Source organism: Miniopterus schreibersii, assembly GCF_964146895.1.
Source record: "Miniopterus schreibersii genome assembly, chromosome: X".
NCBI lineage: Eukaryota > Metazoa > Chordata > Mammalia > Chiroptera > Miniopteridae > Miniopterus > Miniopterus schreibersii.
This window is the reverse complement of record NC_138104.1, coordinates 71,410,442-71,433,778: the sequence shown is the minus strand read 5'-3', so window position 1 is coordinate 71,433,778 and position 23,337 is coordinate 71,410,442. Positions and strand designations below refer to the sequence as shown.

Genomic DNA, 23,337 nt, shown 5'->3' with positions numbered 1-23,337 from the left:
CCCTAAGGCCAAGGAGAGGTCAAGGACTGAAGGGGGAGGAGGATAGCCTGGTTTTGCCAGGTGGCTGAAAGGACCCAAAGGAGTAGGATGCACACCTGAGGGGCTCCATAGATGTACAGCACCAAGGGTTCATTTTCAGGGACCACAAACCATGCCTTGTGCCAGCCTTTTCCACCTTTCTCCATGTAGTGCAGGAAGCTGCAGATGACGCTGTTCTCTGCAGCCACTGAGGCCTGTTTCTGTGGCCAGAGACAGAGAGGGCATCATTGTTGATAGAAAGCCTAGCCTGGCTCCTCTGGGTTTCAGTACCCCTCGGTGTTGGTATTGCTATGCTCATACTTCAGATGAGGACACTGTAGCTCAGGTAGCAGTAGTGATCTGCCCAATGTCCCCCAGTGAGTCAGACAGGCCATGGCTGGTAAGAGTTGGTGGGAGGGTTGTACAGCTCTTGGCAGGGTCACCTAAATGCCAGTCAGGCATTCTTCCATCAGTCCATTTATTCTGCAAGTCATTTATACATTTGTACCTCACCTTTTCTTCATCTTTAATCACATATCCATTCCCTATACTCAGCAAGAGGCAACCTGGCATTGTGGTTAAGGGGATGGGGGAGTGGGTAAGGCAGAATGGCTCAGAATCCCAGCTCTAGGTGAGAATGTATTGACTTAGAAGGAAAGCATATAGAGCTATCGTAAGGATTAAATGAATTAATAGATGCAAAGCACTTAGAATAGTGCAGGCAGAGTAAGAGTTCTTTAAATGTTAAATAAAATAAATACCTCGATTTGGTTAAGAAACAAAACCAAAATGTGCACGCGCCTAGAAAGATAGGAAGCATAAGTGTTAGTGGTAATCTAGTGGGTAGAAGAAATAGGGTGTTTTTATTATTTTTGTTTATATTGTCTAATTTTCTTCAGTGCACATATCCTACTTTATAATAAGAAAAGATAATTTGTTAATTAAAAAAACATGCAAGCTCTGCCAGTCACTGGCTGTGTAACTTGGGTAAATAACCTCCTTAGGCCTCAGTTTCCTCATTTGGAAAACAAGGATAGTAATAGTACATATAGACTCATTACTGTGAAGATTAAATGTCTAAAGCACTGGCTTTCTATTCCCTATTGCATTCATTTTACTCACTCCAAGCCTGGGTCACTTGTTCAGCGGATGCACGTAGCACCATACGGTTTCAGAGATAGTCAGGCCTCAGGAACACTGGGTGAGTGGCTGGGGCCCATGTGGTTGGTGTGTAAGGCTTAGTGATCATAGGCCTGGTTCTTACCTCCAGGATGGACCTCCGGCGCTGGGGTGTATGTTGGCTGCAGGCCGGGCTACTCCCAGGCACCCCGTGCAAGGCCACGTAGCAGTCAGTGCACACACGGTTGGAGCGGTTGTTGTCATAGATGAGGCGGGCCCGGAACTCGGAGCACTTCCCACAAACCACCTGGAGTGGCAAGTGGGCAAGAGATGCCTGATTCCAGAAGGCCTTCCCCTTCAGTGTACCAAATCCCACAGTGGACTCATGGCCTTTCCCCACTTGCACCGAGCCCTCTCAGAAGTGGGCCTTCAGGCTGCCAGCCTGTCCCCTCCCTAGCTCTTGCCCCTGTCTCCCAACACTCACATGGCCACAGGCCTTGCAGTGGTGCCTGCGCTTGGTGATGGAATTGAAGGGTTCCTGGCAGCGCATGCACATGGTGACTTCCTTTTCTCGGATGGGTGTAGGTGCCCGCTTCCCAAGATCCACGTTCTGGAGAGAGGGCCAGGTCCCAGGTCAGCGACAGCTACTCCCCAGCCCAGTTCAGCCAACCCTTACCCCTGCCCCAAGGCTTGGATCATCATTGGGATGCAGCAGACACATTCAGAAGACCTGTCTTTGAGTCCTGGCTCTATCCCTACCTCATTGTGCTACTGAAGACAAGTCACGTCTACTTTCTGGGTCTCCATTTCCCCAGTGATTTCTCTGCAGCCCTACCAACAGAAGACTGTGCTCCTGAAGTCATGCACTGCCTCTCTGGTCTTTCCTCTCTGGGAAGGAGAGAGGGGCATCTCCAGGTAAGGTGGGGACTTAGAGGCCCAGTGTAGAGGGAGGGGGTGTAGACTCTTACTGGAGAGTTAGGGGGTGTGTCTTCATCTTCCCTGTTTGTTGAGTTCAACAGTTTGAAGGTCTCCAGCGTCTGTTCATGCTTCAGAAGGGTGGAGTTGATGGCCTGGGTAGGAGGTGTAAAAAATGAGAGGTCAGATCACCTCACTTTCCTATGACCTAGCCTGAGGTCAGAAAAGTTGGGTCCTAGGCACAGCTCTGCCCCTTGCTAGGTGTATGGCCTTGAGCAAGTCCTTTCCTATATCCAGGTCTCAGTTCTTATATTTGTGAAATGGGGGAGGGGGATCAGTGGCTGAAAAACCTCAGAAGGCCTTCCTAGCCACTGTCTGGGCTTAAGGTTTTACAGGGCTTAACTCACTGGGCTTATACTCTCAGAGGAACCAGGTCTCTAAAGTAATAATTTGTGAGTTTCTGCTTAACCTCTGGACCTCAGTGAGCTTATCTGTAAAATGGGGATGGGAAAGTTTCTTGTCCAGGCCAATACTGGTCAGAAGTGAGTTTTAGGGGAGAGTTCACCAACCCCTGGGAGAACTGTTAATACTCCTCCATCCCCCTACCACAAAGACTTCTTGGTTACCTGGACCCAGTCTTTCTTCTCCTCCTCAGTCCTTGGGGGCAAAAAAGAAAGATGTTGGGTTAGGCAGGCCAAGCAAAAGCAATTGGAGTGGTAAAGAGCAGGTGTTTTGGAGTCAGACAGACCTGGGTTTGACCCTCTACTTCTTCACTTATAATTCACGTGACCTTAGGCACATCATTTAACCTATCTAAGTGACTTTATTCAATAGTTACTAATACTTTCCAGATTCAGCACTAGGAACTTGGGCCCCAGAGAGGACCCTATCCTCAAGGAGCTAGTGGTGAGGGCTGGGAGAGACAGGGACAACACAGGGATATTAGTGCTGTGACAGAGTGAAAATTGGGCTGAGTCCAGAAGACGAGACCTATCCCAGCCTGGAGTTTGGGTGGGGGCTGCTAAGGGTTTCCTCAAGGAGGCTCCTGTCTGCCCTGCAGTTTCCAAGGTCTCTGCCCTGGTTGCAGCTCCATCAAGTGATCACTAGGAATTGGACCCAGCCTCTTGACTGATTCCCTCCTACTCTTTTCTAATCCCCTTCCACATCCACACATCAAAAGTAGTTTTCTAGTGTGAATTCTGATTATATTCTTAGAACCACTTCATGAAAAATTAAGGATGTGAGCCAATGTTAAGCTACGAGTATGTCCACTGCAATGCTGTTTATTCTAGTGAAAAACTGGAAGCAGCCTAAGTGTCTGACAACAGGGAATCAGGTAAGAAAAATGGTACATCACTACAGAATGGTACATCACATTCACAACATGAATGAAGTACAAAGCTGTTTATAATGTGTTAAGTGAAAACCACATATGTAAAATACACATAACATTCCATTTTTGCTTACAAAATGTATATGACACAAGTGTTTACATTTGTCAAAACTCATCTACAGTACACTTAAGGCTGATGCATTTCACTCTGAAAATTTTGCCCCACGAAAAGGATGAGACCTAAAACAAATACTAAACTTTAGTTGATTATATGCAGACCAAAGTCTTTAGGGTTGAGGTATAGCAATGTCTGCAACTGACTTTGAAATGCATTTAAAAAAAATAAGATGGGGAGAGATTAAAGCTGGCAGTGGACTGAGTGGAAGCTACACTGACACTCTCCCGGGACCAAACTGGAATTACAACTAAAATATAGAAAAACCATCCTGAATAATCAACTGAAGACTAGCTGGAGAGCACCCTCATAACCAAGGAGAAAAAGTGGAGACCACATAGAGACTGCTGAGAAGTGCTGGTTTCGGGGTCCATCCCCAGTATGGGGCGTGCAGGAGGCAGCTGCTAAATGACTCTCATGATTGATGTTTTTATCTCTCTCCTTCTCCCTCCCTCTCTGTAAAATCAATAAAAACATACTTTAAAAAAAAAAAAGGTTCAGTAAAAGATAAATGTGGCAAAATGTCAATAGTTGTTGATTTCTAAGTCAGTGATTCTAACCCCTGTTGCACACATTAATATCACCTGGGAGCTGTTAAAACTCCTCATGTTCAGGTTATACCCCACACAAATTAAATCGGGGTCTCCGGGGGTGGGTCCCAAACATCAGGTTTTTTCAAAGCTCCCCAGCTGAGGTTGTGACCAAGGTTGAGAACCAGTTGTCTAAGTGATGGGCATATGGGTGTTTGTTGTATTTCTACTTTTCTCGATATTTGAATTTTTCATTAAAATATATATTTTTAAGAGCAGTAAAAACAATTGCAAAGCAAACCCTCCAAGCCTTCCTTCAGCTAGGAGAAAACCCTACACTGGTCGGGGCACCCTTCGGCGTCCAGCATCGCTCAGCGGCCCCCTCTCTCATCCTCCCAGCAGAGGACCTGTCCCAGTCATGTGGCTTGTCACTCAGGCTCTTCTTAGGCCCTACTGGACCCTACACCTGCCCTTCCCCTGGGTGTGCCAGTAGGCTTTGTTCTCCCTTTCCTGGCCATAAGCCTCCAGGATGCTCTCTGTCCCAGAACTTCAATCACCCTCTAGCCCGTATTCATCTCTCTCCTGCCTCTATGCAGTCCCAGCAATGAGGCTTCTGATTCTCATGTCTCACTTCCTCGCAGCCTGTCAGAAGCGGATCAGCTAGCTATGTGCACCCATTCTCCAGCCCAGACCATGACCTTGATACCTATCACCTGGGCCCTCAGAAGGCAGCATGAGCTCCCATCACAGCTCTGCTCCTTTCTAGCTGTGGGATCTTGGGCAAGTGTGCCTCAGTTTCCTTATCTGTAAAATGGAGTAGATGGTGACAGCAGCTACTTTAAGGGTTGTTTTAAGGATTGAACAATTTACACTTAAATTGTTGAAGTTAAAATTAAGTTAAAACAGTATCTGGCATAAGAGCAAGTATACAACTTCATTAAATGTGAGCTACTATTATAACCATCCAAGTAGAGGATAGATAAGAAAGAAGCCTCTTTGTTAAAAGGCCAGGCATTACTTTTAAATTTGTGATTATTTAAATTTTTTTCTTATGAAAAATTTCAAAACTCATGGACACAAACAACAGTGGGGATTGGGGGGAGAGAGGAGGTGTGGGGAAGTGGAGGAGGGTACAGCGGGGATAAATGGTAATGGAAGGAGACTTGACTTGGGGTGGTGAAGACACAATACAGTGTACAGATGATGTGTTGTGGAACTGTGCACCTGAAGCCTGTATAATTTTGTTAACCAGTGTCACCCCAATAAATACAATAAAAAGGAAAAAAAAAAGAATAATTTCAACCATACAGAAAAGCAGACAGTATAGCACAAGTACATTAAATATATACCCACTATATAGATGCAAAATTTTTAAATATTTTGCTATATTTACTTCATATATATTATATTATTAATATATATTTCATATGTATATGTGTGTGTATATATGTATGTATTTTTGGTTGATAAATCATTTAAAAATAAATCAAGGATATGATACTAACTCCTCAGCAGGTGTCATCAGAAAACAAGACCATTCTCCTACATAGCCACTATCAGAGGAAACTAGCAGTAATTCACATTTAGATTTTCCCTATTGTCTTGCAAATATCTTTTAGGGCTATTTTTCTTCTTCTTTTTCTCTTTTAATATATTTTTATGATTTCAGAGACAGGAAGGAAGAGGGAGAGAGAGAGACAGAAACATCAGTGATAAGAGAGTAATTGACCGGCTGCCTCCTGCAGGCCCCCAACTGGGGATCGAGCCCGCAACCCGGGCCTGTGCCCTGACCGGGAATCGAACCCCGATCACCTGGATCCTAGGTCGATGCTCAACCGCTGAGCCACGCTGGCAATGCTAGGGCTGTTTTTCTCAAACCAGCCTCAATCAGGGATGAAGCTTTGCATTTGGTATTTCTATTAAATCTCTTAATCTACAATAAACTATTTGTGTTGTTGTTATTCAAACCCACCAGAAGAACAAGCCATTATCTTTGGGGAAAGGCGCCCACCCTTTCTCTGGAACAATCTCTCCCAAAGGAAGGTAGCCTGTTGAGCACGGCCCTAGGCATAGAATGCCTCAGCCTATCTGAAGAGAAGGTATGGGCAAGGGCAGGTACCTGGCCTGGAGCTCCAGGGAACGCTGCTTTCCTGACACCAGGAAGGTCCGAGGCAGATTGAGGTTGGAGCTTTCCTTTAGCTGAAATGGAGGGAGAAAGATGATTGAGTTCCACAGGGCCCATCCTCTGCACACATGCACACAGACTTGGGGTCAGTCAGAACATCTCTGTTGCAGCCTCCCAGCATCAAGGCCCCACTTCGGGTTTCCATTTCCCACCTCCTGGTGCTTACCTCCATGCCATCTACATCAATGCGTGCCCGCACGCTAAACTTCTGGCCAAGGAGCCGCAGCCTGGGCACGCAGTAAAGGAGGCGGTCATTGAACTAGGAGGGAAAAGGTTTGGAATGTATGTGCGGAGGACCCGGGAGAGCTGCTGCCCAGCTCCCTACTCTTATAGGACTCCCGACGCTTTATTACTGGGGACTCAAGGCAATAGGTGGAGAAAACAGCCCAGACAGAGCACAGAGGTCGCAAGGAAAGAGCCTAGGCATGGGAGTCACTTCCTAGTCGGGTGACCTTGAGCAAGTCACTTCTCTCTCAGTCTTAGTTACATCATCTGTGAAGTGGAGGGAAAAACATTCCTAGTGTAGGTAGTGAAAGTACATTTGAGTTAATGGAGGAAGGACTGACTAGCAGGAGGTCTAGTCTGGAGTGAGAATCAGGTCAACATGTGGGGTGGGGGGGAGGGTGTGGCCCACCTACAATCCCACACCTGGCACTTACTAATATGAGGTATCGGTCTTGAGTGGTCCCATTCTTCGCTGACAGCTTAAGGATGTGGCCTTCTTTTATGAGCTCTTTGGTGGGGCTGACAATGTCTTCCTCACCCCCTAGCAGCTCATATACTTTCAACAGCTTGTGCATTCGCTCCTGGCAAGAGACAGTGAGCAAAAGGCAGGGTTGGGGTGCTGGCCTCCCCTCAAATGTCCACGAGTCGCAAGTCCTCCAAGACAGAGACACCACATGTGGGTGACCAAGGAAGGGCAGGGCTACAAGGGCCACTCACCATTTTGCGGATGGCAGCGTTAGAGTGCTCTGCTGCTGTGGCTATCAGCTCCAGAGACTCTGCGGGCAGAGTGGGAAGTCAGATGTAGGGCTAGCAGGGAAGAGCCTCTTGGGGGCTCCTTTGCTTCCTGAATACCTCCTCCTGGCCTGACTACAGACCCTTTCCACCCTAGAAAGCACCAGCCTCAAAGATGTCCATAGCAACATCACGTAAAATCAGAAACAGTATCAATGAATGCAACAATAGTAGAATCGTAACACATGGAATTGCTGGTGGCCAATACAATGCAAGCTTAACAAGATTATTATTACCATTAAAAATAACAATAACAGTTACAAATGTAACTGGAAGGAAACATACCCATGTTTTGTAAGTTGCCTCTAGATGGTGGGACTATGGGGGGTGGTTTTTATTGTCTTCTTTAGATTTCTCTGTATTTTTCATAATTTTGACAAAGAACATGTATTACATTTATAATCACAAAGTCATATAAAGAAACAAAGAGATGATCCTATTCTTTGTCTCAATAATTCTGATTATAAGAACTATACTAAGAAAATACATGTTCTAAGTACAAATATACTTTGTTTTTCTTCTGTTTTTTAAATATATTTTTATTGATTTCAGAGAGAGGGGAGGGAGAGGGAGAGAGAGAGATAGAGACATCAATGAGGAATCATTGATCGGCTGCCTCCTGCACGCCCCCGACTGGGGATGGAGCCCGCAACCCGGGCATGTGCCCTGACTGGGAATCGAAATGTGGTCTCCTGGATCCTAGGTGGATGCTCAACCGCTGAGCCACACTGGCCGGGCCAAATACATTTTGATTGCACTGGTGTTTATAACAGTGCCAAATTGGAAATAAAAATGTCCAACTGTAGGGGTTCAGTTACATAAATTAATGTGCATTCATATAATGGTCTGCTAAACAACCTTTACAAATGATGCTTATGTAGGGGTTTTCATAAGTTGGGAAATGCTCAGGATGTTTTAAGAAAAGGATACAAACTTGTATATACTGAAACTTCTTGATTTCGCAAGTAGAGGTGTATAAACACAACAGGAAGAACATGTCAAAATGTGCCTTGTGCTTAGTCTCTGGGAGCTTGTATCACAGGTGAGTTTCCCCTACCTCTTTCATCTTTGCTGTAACTCCCATATTTCCTGTAGTAAACAGGTATCATCAGGGGGAAAAAACTGACATAAGTCCTTAGAGATTTCCATACACTAATCCCGTCCATGCTTGAGGCCCAGCTGCACTGCACCCCACTTGCACTACACCCCACTCTTGTCTGTACGGTGCTGTATTTCACCACTCAGAAAATATATCTGTAATGGAGGAGCGCAGTTGCTTCTGAAGAGGGTACATGTGGTAGGCAAACTAAGTCTTGATTTCCTGAGAGGCCCTCCGTCCATGACCAGGTCTTGGTGCTCAAGATCTGTAGCCTCTGTCCCAGTTCAGGCCTTTCAGGTACCAGGCTCCAACCGCCAACCCCTCTTCTTCCCGAGCTCCCAGAGAGAGCTTTCTTATACATGCCTGGCTGTTACTCCTCTGCTCAAATCTGCCAATGGCTCCCCTACACCTGCAGCATACGGACCCAGCCTTTTGGTCTGGCATGCAAAGCCCTTGGTGATTGGCTTCTGCTGACGTCTCCAGTTTTCTCTGCTTTCCTCTTAACACGACCTGTATTGCCTCACCTGGCCAACTGCTACTGAGTCTTCTGGATTCAGTTTACCTCCTCCAGTAAGCCCACCCTGAATTCCCAGGCTGGGTTAGGACCCTGTTTGGGTTCCCACATTCTCCTTATCTCCACTCTGTCCCACTGGTCATACTGTGTTCACTGTGTGTTTACATAGCCACATCTGTATCCCGCGGTAGACAAGGAGCTCCCTAGGACAGAGTTAAGGCCCCACCACCCTCTCCACGGCTCCCCTTCAGATGCTTTGCATAAATTAGCTTCTTCAATCCTCACAGCCCGATAAGATAGGTGTGATTGTGTTGTTTGTCCTATGGGGAAACAGACTCAGAGAAAAGAGGTGGCGGCCCTAGGTTGTCTACCTGGGAGGCAGCAGAGTTGACATCAGAGCTGTGGCTGCTCTCTTCAGTTGCCCTTTTCCTACGCATTCTGCATCTCCTCCATCCCAGGGAAGGGGGCATGCTGGGTGGTGGAGGTAGGAGGTACCCAGAGAAGGGGACAGGAAAAAGAGTGGCAAGCTGTGGGCATACAAGCTCAGGGCTGCAGAGGCTACCGTGTAGGCAGGCTTTGCTATCAGGAGCTCTGTATGCAGATGTCTTGTGTGGGAAACAGACTGGCATTTCCAGGGGTCCAGTGTACACAGGCTCCTTCTGGAGGTTCAGTGTGGGGATGTCAGTCCAGGAATTCATTTGGGGGTTTAGGCTAAGGAGCACATTTTGGGGAGCTTGGTATTGGGGCTTTGGTAAGGCCTGGTCTGGGCTTGGCAGTCTAGGATCTTTATTTGGAGTTCAGCCTTGAGCTCAGTGTAAGCAGTTCAGGCTAGGAGTTCCAGCTGACCTGGTTTGGGGAGCCCAGTCTAGGGTCCAGGCTGCAGAATTCAGTCTGGGAATTAGAAAGTGGGGGAGTCAGGGTGGGGAACCAGAGATATGATTCAGTGGGTCTCAGACCTGGAGGCACTTTCTGGGGCTCCGCCTGGGGATTCTAGTCTGAGGGGTAAAACATAAGGAGGTCAGTTTAAGTTTTTGGCCTAGGGAACTTAGTGAGCATGTATCGGGCTGGCTCTCATTAAGAGATTCTCATTCTGAGAAGCTCAGGAAACTGGATTGGGAAGTTCTTTTGTGGGGATTCATCTTTGGGCTCAGTGTGGGGAGCTCAGTCGGCCAAGCTCAAGCTCTGAGGTTCATTCTGGGGACACAGATAGGGTTGAGATTGGTGTAAAAGATGAACTCAACCTGGGGATTCATTTTAGGGGTACTTAGTATGGACGACATCAGCCAGGGGATTCAGTAATAAAAACAGCTAACATTTGTTGAGCCTTTACCATGCGTCAGGCACTATGCTAAAAGCTTTACCCGGATTATCTCTTTTTCCCTCAAGACAGCTCTTTAAGAAAGGTATCATCACCCTCATTGTACCAGAAAACAGGCGAGAGACTCAGCAGCTTGCTCAGGGACACACAGGTGGAAAAAAGGACTCAATCTAGAGCATAGTCTAGGGAGCTGCACTGGCAGCTCACTTTGGGGGTCCAGTCCGGGGAGCTCATTTGGAGAATTTTGGTTTGGAAATATCAGGCTACGGATCCAGTATGGAAGTTATGTTGCAAAACTCAGTCCTGGAAGCTCAATATGGACATGTGATTCTATAGAATTCATGGGTTCTGAGTAGAGAAATGAAGACAAGAGGCTTCTTGTGGGGACCCCAGTGGCAGTGAGGTGTCCTCAGTTCTCAGAGTGGGGTCCGATCTGGAGACTGCAATCTGCTGGACTCAACATGGGAATCTCAATCCGTAAATCTAAGTCTGGGAGGTAGAAAATGGAGGCTTGGTCTGGGGGAAGTCAGTCTGGGAGTTGAGACTGGGAATATTAGACTTGGAGCTTGGCATGGGTAGCTTAATTTGGGGGACCTGGGCTAGGGCGAACAGAGCCTGGAGTTTCTGTCTGGAGCTCAGTCTAGGCAGCTCCATCTCAGCGTTCTTTCTCTCGGGGCTCACACTGGGGAACTCTGGGAATCCAGTCTGAGGGCTCAGTGGTCTCAGTCTGTGGGATGGATCTTGAGTGTCAGTCTTTTGGGCTCAGGCTAGAAGTATCTGTCTAAGGGACAGAAAATGGAGGGATTAATCTAGGGTGTTCAGTTTGGCAATCCCTGTCTATAGAATGGTGGCCAAGGAGATCAGACTGGGAGGTTCTTTTGGGGGAAACTCACTTTGGGACCTCAGACTGAGGGCTCTTACTGGGAACCCATTCTCAGAGCTCAGGGTAGGGAGACCATTCTGGAGGCCCAGTCTGGGGATCTCTGGGACCTTAGACCAGGTTCAGCCCGAAGGCTTAGGTTAGAGATGTCAGTCCATGGGAATCAGTGTGGATGGCTTTTTCTAGAGGTTTAGGTTATGTAGCTCATCCTGGTACCTCAGAGGGGGCTCTCATTTGGGGAGAGGAATATAGTACTTAGTCTGCAGATGTCTGTCTGTAGAGCTCAGCTACCAAACTTTCTCAGGTTCTGGTTCTTTCTAGAGGTCCAAGCTTAGTAGAAAAGTACCCTGTCTGGTGGGGTGGAGGGGGGCTCAGTTTAGGGAGTGGACACAATGGTCTGTTCCCTTGTGGCTTCCAGGACCCCCCATTTTCCTGGTTTTCCTCCTACTTTCCTGCTACTTTCTAAGTCTCCTCTGCTGATTCCACCTCCTTTAGCTTTGTCCTTGGCTCCCTTTTCTTCTTCATTTACACTCACTCCCTTGGTGACTGTGTCCAGCCCCATGGCTTTGCATACTGTATATGTGCCAGTGACATCCAGATCTCTCTCCCTAGGATTCTAGACTCATCTTTGGCATGAGTCTAACTGGCAGCTCACTTTGAACAAGTCCAAAATCAAACTCCTAAGCGCATCTCAGGAACCATTACCTCCAGCCCCCAAATTTGCAAGTCATTCTTGACTCTTTCTCCCAATCCCCACAACCATTGCACTCTAGTTCTTTCAAATACAGCTGACCCTGAACAACATGGGTTTGAACTGCGTGGGCCCACTTATACATTGATTTTATTCAATAAATTCTATAAATGTATTTTTTGTTATGTTTTTCTTAATGACATTTTCTTTTCTCTAGTTTACTTTATTGTAAAAATACTGTATGTAATACATATAACATGTGTTAATTGACTATTTATGCTATCAGTAAGGCTTCCAGTCAATAGTAAGCTATTTGTTGTTAAGTTTTTGGAGAGTCAAAACCTATATGTGAATTTCTGACTGCATGGGGGCTGGTGCCCTGAACCCTGTGTTGTTCAAGGCCAACTGTATATCTTGAATTCAACCATTTCTCACTACTTTCACCACTACCATCCTCATCTAAGCCAACTTTTCTCACTTAAATTATTATTATTATTATTAGTTTTAAATATATATTTATTGATTTCAGAGAGAGGAAGGGAGAGGGAGAGAGAGAGGTAGAAACATCAATGATGAGAGAGTCATTGATCAGCTGCAGCCCGCAACCCAGGCATGTGCCCTGACCGGGAACCGAACCCCAATCGCCTGGATCCTAGGTCGACGCTCAACTGCTGAGCCACGCCCGGCCGGGCATCACTTAAATTATTGCAAAGAGGCTTCTAAGTGGTGTCATGGTTCCCTCTCTCAATACCTTCCCATGACTACCCCCTGCACTCGGAATAAAACCCGTCTACTTATCTCTGCCTTCAAAGTCTTGCTCTTCTCTCCAATCCTACTTCTATAATTCTACACTCACTTGTCATGCTCAGGTCACACTGGTCCTCTTGTTGGTCTAGAGATAAGCAAGCTGCCACCCCTCTACTAACCTCCCCCTTAGGAGCTCTGCACCTGCTGTTGCCTCTTCCTGGAACATGTGACTCCTGAATCAGTGCTCTTCCCCAACTGACACATGGCTCCCTTCTTCCTGTTATTCGGGTTTGATTCAATTATCTTCTATTCAGAGAAGCCACCCAATCTAGAGTAGGCTCCCCAGTCAGGTGCATCACCCTCTTATTCTCTGAATTACACATAGCACCTATCTAATATTTTCCTGTGTATTTATTATAGTAAGTCCTCAAGGTCATTGGTTCTTGTAACTGTGGAGAAATGATGTGTAATGAAACCAGTTTTAGCATAGGCTAATTGATATAGGCAAGAGCTAAGTTCCCATGGCATCTCACCAATGTTCTAATGAAATGGCATTGAAGGAAGTGATGTTATTTGAGAACCTGCTGTACTTTTGTTTATTATCTATTTTTCTGACTAGGATATATGCTTCCTGCGATCAAGGACCATGTCTGTCTTGTTCATCTTCATATTCCCTATGCCTAAGACAATGCACAGAACATGCAGTGTTCGGTAAAGACCTGTTGTGTTAATGAAGGAATGAATGGAAATGACAGTCAGGGGGAGAGAAAGTTGGGGAGACTCTGGGGATCACTTTTTTGGGTGATCCTGGGGGGTGGGTCTCATACTGGAGGAATCAGAATTAAACACTTTTCTAGTGGTTCAGTGTGGGGAGGTGGCATCTCAGCCTAGAGATATAAATCTTGGAGGCAGAAAATACCAAGTCCAGCCCGGCCGGGCGTGGCTCAGCGGTTGAGCATTGACCTAGGATCCAGGTGATCGGGGTTCGATTCCCGGTCAGGGCACATGCCTGGGTTGTGGCTCGATCCCCAGTTGGGGGTGTGACTCTCTAATCACTGATGTTTCTATCTTTCTCTCTCCCTCTCCTTTCCTCTCTGAAATCAATAAAGATATGTTAAAAAGAAAAAAAAGAAAATACCAAGTCCAACAGACAGCAATGTGGTAGTTGCCAGAAGGAAGGGGGTGGGAGGTTGGGGGGTGAAAGGGGTCTTATGGTAATAGGAGAAGGTATGACTTTGGGTGGTGGGCACACGGAACAATATACACCTCTTGTAACATAGAAGCACACGCCTGAAACCTATGTGTTCATATTGACTATTGTCACCCCAATAAGTTTAATAAAAATAAATAAATAAATAATAAATAAAATAAAATAAATAAAAACATATTTTTAAAAAAGAAAAGAAAATGTCTAGTTCAGTCTGGGGTGCTCAGTTCTGGAGAGCTTATTCTGTGGGGCTCTGATTAGACTTGGAGGCTCTTTTGGGAGGTTCATTCTGGGTAGGGGCTGGCAGGTAGGGAGTGGAGCTCTAAATGTGGAGGATGTAAAATCAGAGGCTTGATGAGATAAATCTCTTTCTGGGAACTCAGCTGTGGAAACTTGACTGAGGGGTCAGTCTGGGCTCTCAGCCTGGTAGCTCAGTCCCTTTGGACTTGAGACAACTACATTTGAGGACAAGCCTAAGGGTGAGCCTTGTGGTCTTGTCCTAGAAAACAGGTAGCTTCCTTTAGGGAATCATTCTGGGCAAGTGCCTCCAACTCTGGCATTGCAGTCGGGAACTTCAGATTGGGGGACTCAGGCAGAGTTCTCAACCTGGAGGTTCATCCAGGGTCTTACTTCAGAACCTCAATGTGGGCCTTTCAGTTTGGAGATCCTATTCTGGGATTTTAACTATGTGGCAAATGAAGGCTGACCCCGTGCGTGAAGTTTTGGCGGGGGGCTGGGCCCGAGTGTGTGTACTCACTTTGGGCGTCCTTGCTGTCTGGGGAGCCATGGGGCAGCTTTAACAGATAGTCCTTGAGAAGCAGCTCATAGCGGGGGATGCGCTGTACGGGCTCCAGCATGTGGTGCTGCAGTGTCAGGTTGCCACAGGCTTCCTCCTTCTGTGACAGGCACAGGTAGAGGGGCTCAAAACTGTCCACAGACCCCGACCTGGTCCCTGCAGACCTCTCCTCCCCAGTCTGCCCCATCCATCTTTGCAGCTTACCTGCACCTCATGAATGATCACTTTAAACTGGGTGGAGCGCTCTGTCCAGGTGTTGACCAGCTCCACGGCCCGGTCAAAGTTTTTCACATACTCGCCATACATCTTGAGGAAGGGTGCCAGCTTCTGCAGGATGTCTCCGATGCGTGGGTAGCGGTCCCTGGGGCGGAAGCAGAAGCTGACATGTTCCTGTTGATACTTGTCCTCCAGTCCCCCTATCCCCTTCCTGCCCCAGGCAGAGACCTATGGGGTCTCTTAGTTCTGGAAATCTACTTCTCAGCCAGTCAGCTCCTTCAGAAATTCTGCTTATCTAATAGGCCAATTAGGCCAAGAGGCTCAGCTTGACCTGAGACTATGGCCTGGGCTGCCACCTGCCCCTACTCTGCCCTGCTCGAGCAGCAGGAATGACATGTCCTGGAATGCCTGCCCTGACCTAACTGCAAGGGCCACTTCAAACACCGATTATTGATTCTGCACCCAGTCCTGTGCTGGGTGATTCTGGGGACACAAATGAATCACACTTAGTGGAGCCCCAAGAGGGTAACAGTCTGGTAGGGTAGGCAAAGTGACCAGGCCTGATCATACTCCTCAGGAGTCTCAGTCACCTAGGGGACACACAGGACCATGCCTGGTCCAGCCTTCAAGGGTCATAGTCAATTGGAGAAATGTAGGAATTGGCTTCATGCCAGCCCTCTCTGTTCATTGTCTGGTGAGGGGGACATATTTTATCCTGTGGGTATGGGGAGTGTAGAGATGATTTTAAGCAGGAAGTGACATGGTCTGATTATTGTTCAGAAAGACCATTACGGAAGGTGGTGTAGACTCTAAAGCAGGGGTGGGGAATGTCCAGACCATGGGCCATATAATCATTTGGTCTGGCCCTTCCAAGGCCTAACCAAAGAGAAGCAGTTCCAGCCATCACATTAGGGGTGAGTTAATTAAATGTTTGACCAAATATAGAAGGCTAATTTTTAAGTTGATAATTTTGTATGGCCCGCGAATGATGTTATAAATATCCAAATGGCCCTTGGCAGAAAAGAGGTTCCCCACCCCTGCTCTAAAAGATGGATTGCAAGAGGAGAGCCTGGAGGTTGGGAGACTGCCTATCACCCCTGCCCTTCTACTTCAGGCCTCGGCTCAGACATCACCTCCTCCTTGGATCCTTCTCTAACCCCCCAGGCTTGGTTTGGTCCATTTATCTGGATTTTCACAGCCTCCCATTCTGAGCTCTGTCATAGCACTGGTAAAAAAATAACAACAGCTCACATTCATTGAGCATTTGTTATATATCAGGTACTGTTCTAAGCTCTCTATATGAATCGACTAATTTAATACTTAAAACAACCCTACAAGGTAGGCTATTCTTTTTTAAAATATGTTTTTATTGATTTCAGAGAGAAGAAGGGAGAAAGAGAGAGAAACATCAATGATGAGAGAGGGCCATTGATTAGCTGTCTCCTGCACGCCCCCTATTGGGGGTGAAGCCTGCATTGCATGTGCCCTGACCAGGAATTGAACCATGATCTCCTGGTCAATGTTCAACTACTGAGCCACACTGGCTGGGAGAGGTAAGCTACTCTTACTACCTTTATTTCATAGAGAGGAAACTGAAGCATAGTAATTTAAGAAACTTAAGATCACAAAACTACAAATGGCAGAGCTAGAATTTGAACCCAGTCTTAAGCTCATACTCTTTTTATTTTATGTTTTTATTGATTTTAGGGAGAGAGGAAGGGAGAGGGGTAGAGAGACAGAAAATCAATCATCTGCCTCCTGCATGCCCCCTAGTGGGGATTGAGCCCACAACCTGGGCATGTGCATGACCAGGAATCAAATCGGTGACATCTTGGTTCATGGGTTGATGTTCAACCAGAGCCACACCGGCCGGGCTTAACCTTGTACTCTTATAATTTTCTGAGTCCTGGACTGTGTTTCCTTTTAGTCTAGGAGGGCCTAGAAGGCAGAGCTTGGGCCTGATTCTTTTTGTGACAGATAGTAAGAGGAGAGGGCAGGCAGGAATGAACTTGTGCACACATCTGGCCTGGGCTCGACAGGCAAGTGGACAGGAGGGTGAGAAGCCTAGATCTGGGGCCCCTCACCATTCTTCCATACGCTTCTCTAGCTCAGGCAGCAGGAATTGTTGGTGGAAGCAATAGATGGAGCAGATGTTAGAGAAGATGCCGTGGACAACGTCGGCCGGGAAGGAACTGCGGTTCCGAGCTTCTTCGAGCAGCCGGGCACAGAACACCTGTAGGGCAGGGCAGGAGTGCTCAGCCCAGCTGGGCCTGGGGTTTGGCTAGGGAAGGGGCAGCTTGCAGGCGAGGGCAGTGTTTGTGGGCAGCACTGTGGACCTTTTGGTATGAGCATGGTCTTGAGACTGAGGAGAGAGGGAATGGAGTTAGGTTTATATGTGGGGTTGGATTTCAGGTTCTCAAGGTTAGGACCTTGAGGTAGGCACTGGAACAACGAGAAGTCAAAATCAGGGTTAAGGTCAGAATTAGATTCAGAGTCAGAGAGAAGGTTGGAATTAGATCCGTTCAATTAGCAAATATTTTTGAGTGCCTACTATGTGCCAGGAAGTGAAGAAAGCAGATAAAAATCCCTACCTTTAGGGATTCTAGTGGATTTGGGGTCAGGGTTAGAATGAGGTTCAAGGTCTGGTTTATAGCTAGGGGTAAATTCAGGATCTGGGTCAGAGCTGCAGTCAGGGCTGGTGTACCCGCCCAGGGTTAAGAATGAGGGTTGGTACAAAGATCAAGTTTGGGGGTCATAATCAAAGTTTACTTTAGGGACAGGATGGGGGTCAAGGTCAGAGAGGAGCCTTACTACCTCTAGATTTTGGCCCAATGGTAGGGTTGGGCTCAGGTCCCATCACTTCCTCCTTGGAATCCACCTACCAGATTCTAGGGCCCCAGGACCCCTGAGGGGCTATTCACCTGATCCAGGAGATGGAGCCTGGAAACGTAGGCCTTCTCTGTTTGCAGGAGCTCATTAGCAATGTGGAACACCTTCTGCTGCACGGTCAACTGGAAAGGAGAAGAGGCAACCACTGATCCATCATCTTGTACCCCAGCCCTCACACAAGCCCCCCAAATTCTCAGAATAGCTCAAGTGCTACTCTAAGTCTAATGCCACTCAGAGACAATCCTACCTCCCATTTCTAGACCTATAAGCCCTCTAGCTTCATCCCTGACTCTTCAGTGTATACTAAAAGCCACTCGTCAATTCAGATGCCTTGAACTCCTTCACTAGGCCACTCGTTCACCCAGCGATCTGCTCTCTATTCATTCAGCATTGTGCAGTGGTTAGGCATGTGGGTGGGGAAGTCAGACTTGCTGGGTTCAAATCCTAGCTCTGCCATTCATTAGCTTGCATGAATTGTGCTCTGTATTTAAGTCTCCTTATCTATATATACAGATAATAATAGGGCCTATGTTCATTTGTAATTGAGACAATTAAAAGATTTAATATAAATGAAACATAGCAGACTACAGATTAAGTCATCTATAAATGTTATTTATTCACCCACTCAGTTCACTGTCAGCAAAGGCTTTGCTGAGCACCTGGGGTGGGAGGAAAACACAAAAGTCTAAAAATATATAAAATTCATTGCCTGTTGGCCCAGTTTCCTATTCATTGGACATATATTTGGTGAGTCCCTGGCCTCAGCTCCCACATTTAAGCTGGGTTCTAGTGGAGCAAGCATTCTGGCTGCGACCTAAGGATGCCTTTGGAAGCAGTGTCAGGCTGCCAGGGCCCAGAAAGAGGTTCCTGTGGCTAAGAGCCTTTATCCTTAGGGCCTCAGGTACTTGGGCAACTCTAGCTCTTGTGCCCCTCCAGAGGCCAGCTGTCAAGAAGTCCCTCTGGATGTGAGAGGCTTTCTATTTTACAAATAAAGAAACTGAGGCTTGTGGTGGGGGAGCAGAGACTTGCCCAATATCACAAAGCTATTAAGTCATCGGGTTTTCCAGCCAGAACAGGACTGTAAAGGTCACCAACCAGGATGTCCATCTTCAAGATGGAAAAACTGAGGCCCAGCTAGTGGTTCTCTGATGAGGGTAGAACAACTTTCCAGGTGGGCATTTGGAACTGTGTGTGGTCATTTTGGTAGTCACACTGATGGAGGGGGGGTGGGCAGGGGTTTGCTACTCCTATTTAGTACCAGGGAACCAGGGAAGCCCAGCATCCAAAGTGAAATATGCTTTCCTTCGAGAAGCACTGGTTTCTCCACATGGCCCTGTCACTCAGCAAACATGGGTCAGTACCTCCACAGACTCCTGTCTCTCCATCAGGGGCACTGGGATTTCTCTGTCCTTCTCTTCCTCCTCCTCGTCCTCCTCCTCCTCCAGGTCACTATCAACCTCCTGGGAGCTGGGCCGGTGGGGGTCGGCAAAAGCCACAGGGACACTGGCCAGGGCAGGGGGCCCGGGGCAGAGGCTGTGGCTGGGGGGCCCATCATCACTGACGAAGCAGGTCTCCTCGCTGTTGGATGGCGAACTGATGCTGTCAATGCCGCTGTCCCGGTTGGGCACCTTCTCGCCTTCCCGGGGTCCAGGAGCCAGCAGGAACAGGCAGCGGGAGGCCTCGCCCTCGGGGAGCTGGGGCACTGGTGGCTGCAGGGGTGGCTGTGGCAACATGGCCGGCTCTGTGGGACCTGGGCTGGGGCCAGGGGCTGGCCTATCCGAGGCGACAATCACAGGCTCTCTGAGGCGGGTGGTGGACACACATGGAGGCAGGGTGTGAGCTTGGCTGAGAGGCCTGTCTTATAACTGTCCTTCCACCCTCGTCCCTATAGGGTTCCCCCGGGACCAGACTCACCTTTCGAATTTCTCGATCAGTGAGGATACTGCTGCAGAACTGGGGCTGGCTTCTGCCCTGGGAGCCAGGCCCTTGGCCACTCGGGGGTCTGCAGGCAGCGGGCGTGATGGTGGAGGGGGGATGGGCTCAGGTGGAGGGGGCATCCGGGGCATCTGCAGGTAGCTGGGCTTTGGGGGCACTGGAGAGATGGACAGGGAAAAGAGAGAGGAGGTCCCAGTAAGCTGGGTTTGGATGGGGCTGTCGTGGCCAGGCCACAAGCCCTTCCACAAACCCCGAGTCTGCACCTTTGCTGAAGTCGGCACAGAGCAGGCCTGAGGCGAGGTCCCAGTGTACACACGTTAGCTCCAAGCCACAGCCTCTGCCCTGAGACCATGGTGCTCCTGTTCTTCCAATGTGCCTCTCCTCTGCCAATGGCCAAACTTTCCCTTCCTCTGTCCCTTCTCCTGTGCTATTTCTCTGCCATTCTCTGAAACAACTTACCCTGTGGCTTTGGACCCGGTGCCCGCTTCAGTGGCGAAGGACGCTGGCTGGGGGCTTCAGTGGGGGGGCCGGGGTCTGAGCGAAGCCGCTGGGGACCTTCTGGATGAGGCTCAATACTCTGGCCAGGGTCAAGGGACAAACTTTTCACCAGGATCCGGTTTCCCTGGTGCAGCCCTGAGGAGAGGAAGAAACTGGGTGTGAAACAACTGATGTTACTGCAAAGGGGACTGGGGAGTAGCACATCTTAGTAGGTATCTGGGGTGTCAGGTTTGCCTGATCCCCTTTCCTGGCCACACTGCCTTTCTGGGAAGCCCCTATCCCGGCGGTCAGATGAAGAGCCAGACTCAGGGCTGTGGCTGGCAGTTTTCACCACTAGAGAAGACCTTTGACAACATGATAAGAGTTCTTTGTGATCAATACATTGATTCCTCACATGTCAGTAGGCGTTATGTACTTGGGAGTTTAACCAGGTGGGGTGGGAGTGAGTGCTCTGTAGTTTGCTTATGTGTTTGCAGGCCTGGTTTAGATAGCCAAAGTGGGTCCTGAGGACACGTAGACTTCCTTATCTACAATTTTGCATAGCCAAGTTTCTGGCAAATGATAAAACTGTATTTCATGAGCAAAAATTTTGCTTCTTAAAATCCCAACTTCTCACTAATCTTCACTACTCTACTTACACACACACACACACACACACACACACACACACACACTCCACACCCAGCACCAGAGTTCAGGTCACATGAACAGCTTTAAGACAGCAACACATTAAGAAAATGGGAGGCCTTTTTGCACTCTGCCTCTTGCCTCACTGTGTGCTCCCTAAACCCACCTCTGGCTTTGGCCCTGGGGGAGATGATAGTCACACTTGAGAGAGAATATCTGGTCTGGCTGGCAGTAAGGGACACCTCCCGGAGGATGACATGACCTCAGGGAAGGAATGTGAGGCTCAGGCAGGCTTGGCTGAGCAGAGAGCTGAGTGTGGGGGTCTCAGATGAGCAAGAAGTCCACGTAGGCTAGAGCACAGAGGGCAAGGCCCGGAGGGCAGGCTGAGGAGGAGGGTGACCATCCTGTAGGCAGAAAGGTGCAGGCACACAGGTTTGAGGACGAGAGAATGAGCAGCAGTGAAGAGCTCCCACCTGCATGTGGCCTCTCACAGCCACGGAGCGTCTGTTACCCTGTGTCACACTGTCTCCATCACAAATGGGCCCCCTCACAGAGACACATAGCACTATTTACTGCTTCACACAACTGCAGAGCCACATAAATTCACACAACCAATCACATGCCATCAGGCTCCTGGTCACATACAGTCACAAAAACCCACCATCACAACCTCGCATATTATCACACAGCCTCACAGTGTTACACATACTGGCAAACACAGCCACGTACAGTCAAGAAGATGCAGCCACACAATGCAAGCCTCCCTTTCACACACAGCCATCCAACCATCTATCATCATATACTCATGTTTATATGCCTCCAACATGGTTCCACTGAGTCACAAAAATGTGCAGTGTCATTTATACTGCGTCTCACAATTGCAGGACCAGAGCATACTGTCATATGGTGTTGCAGGTTCCCATGGTCACAAAGACTAAAGCCACACAGGCTCATTATCCCATGTCATATACAACCTCAGCACAAAGTCAACACTGCTCAGTACCCAGAAACACAGACACAATCACAGACACATGGCATCACTTACTAGGTTATGCATATGAAACAAACATGTTCATGATGTCCCTGGCTTTTAGAGGCTCTCACACACACACACACACACACACCACTTGCTTCCTGGTCTAATTGGTCATGTGGCTTCTGTTACAAAAACATAGCTAAATACACATAGAGACACCTTACAGGGTCACATTGGCAAAAAAGAGTCACAGAGAATTTTAGGTCTCCCAGTCCTGGAAGGTAGTAGCCCAACCCCCAGGGTTCCAACAGCTTCCCTGAGTTCCTGACACTACCTTGGCCACAGTCCAGCCAGATAGGCCCCAGGGGACTCAGGCCATGGTTCCCTCCCAGTCCTGAGGGAACATGGTGCCCCAGGCCCCAGATTGAACCCCTCTCCCCCACCCTGTACCTTGGTCTGGGTGCAGTTTCTTCACTTCCTTTCCCACCTGAGCAGGCAGGGCCCTGGCTGGTAGGGAGGAGGTGCTCCTTTCCGCTCAGCTGGGCTGCTCACCCTGCCCTGCTCAGCACATCCTGGCCTGGTCCTGCCCTGCCCTCCCCCTGGGTGTGGGGTTGAAGAGGATGAATCACCTGGAGGGTGGCATACGCAGAAATGCAGTTGGAGAGACACATGGCCAGAGAAAGTGAGAGACAGAGAGTAGCTGACAGTGCCAGAGATCCAGAGAATAGAGCCAGGAGCTCCACCATACAGAGACCCTGCTTGGAGACACACACACAGATGCTGGACTCCCAGGTGCCCCTTGTCTGCCTCCTCTCGCTTGGAGGAGACAACCTGGCCCTGTCTCCACCTCAAAGCAGGCAGGCATCCCTGGGCAAGCCTTCCCCACCCAGTCTGTACAGGGCAGTGGGGGCCCTGGCTGGGGCTTTTCTTCCTTTGCCCCACTGCTTGTCCTGGGGCTAGGGTGATCACACCACCCTCCACAGCCCTGCTGTGGCCCAGCCCCTGTTCCTGCCTCACCCACACATGGGCCTGCCTCTCCTTTCTCTCTGCCTCTGTGCAGGCAGCCCTGCAGAATGGGAAGTTGAATGAAATTCAGATATTCTGCCCTAGCCGGTTTGGCTCAGTGGTTAAAGCGTCGGCCCGTGGACTGAAGGGTCCTGGGTTCGATACCGGCCAAGGGCATGTACCTCAGTTGCAGGCTTGATCCCCGGCCCTGGTTGGGGTGAGTGCGGAGGCAACCAGTCGATGGGTCTCTCTCACATCGATGTTTCTCTCTCTCTTTCTCTCTCCCTTCCACTCTCTCTGAAAAGCAATGGAAAAAATATCCTCGGGTGAGGATAAAAAAAAGAAAAGAAAGAAATTCAGATATTCTTGGACACCTTGAATGCCCAGGCCCAGGTGAGAGGGGCAGGAATTTTCAGCCCACTTTCTAATGAGGAGATGAAGACAAAGAGAGGGGCAATGACTTGTCCAAGATCACACAGCAAGTCAATGCAGACTTTCAGCAGACTAGTCCTGGACTGGATCCTTCCTTATGCATGTTCTCCAAGGTGAGGTTGGAAGAGAAGATCCAGGAAGAGCAGGGGTGTTCCTCAGTGCCTTAGAGAGTGGCACCTCGAGCCCACCCATATGGAGATAAACAGGGTAACAAC

At 48.4% G+C, this 23,337-nt stretch overlaps 1 protein-coding gene across 3 annotated transcripts in view; it reads right to left on the bottom strand.

The window, feature by feature from the left end:
• The window catches only part of FGD1 (FYVE, RhoGEF and PH domain containing 1), a 38,146-nt gene that overhangs the window by 1,568 nt on the left and 13,241 nt on the right, over window positions 1–23,337 (bottom strand). The window contains exons 2-17 of one of the 3 annotated variants that reach the window (XM_081126676.1): window positions 20,044–20,217; window positions 19,564–19,741; window positions 19,011–19,449; window positions 17,682–17,771; window positions 16,845–16,993; window positions 14,749–14,905; window positions 14,506–14,644; window positions 7,218–7,276; window positions 6,935–7,081; window positions 6,442–6,534; window positions 6,210–6,289; window positions 2,679–2,709; window positions 2,106–2,207; window positions 1,622–1,747; window positions 1,283–1,444; window positions 96–239 (exon numbers count right to left, since the gene is read on the bottom strand). In XM_081126676.1, coding sequence (XP_080982802.1) covers window positions 96–239; window positions 1,283–1,444; window positions 1,622–1,747; window positions 2,106–2,207; window positions 2,679–2,709; window positions 6,210–6,289; window positions 6,442–6,534; window positions 6,935–7,081; window positions 7,218–7,276; window positions 14,506–14,644; window positions 14,749–14,905; window positions 16,845–16,993; window positions 17,682–17,771; window positions 19,011–19,449; window positions 19,564–19,741; window positions 20,044–20,217 — 2,270 coding nt within the window. The remainder of the gene's footprint in view (window positions 1–95; window positions 240–1,282; window positions 1,445–1,621; window positions 1,748–2,105; window positions 2,208–2,678; window positions 2,710–6,209; window positions 6,290–6,441; window positions 6,535–6,934; window positions 7,082–7,217; window positions 7,277–14,505; window positions 14,645–14,748; window positions 14,906–16,844; window positions 16,994–17,681; window positions 17,772–19,010; window positions 19,450–19,563; window positions 19,742–20,043; window positions 20,218–23,337) is intronic. The other 2 variants (XM_081126675.1, XM_081126674.1) reach the window with 2 other exon arrangements.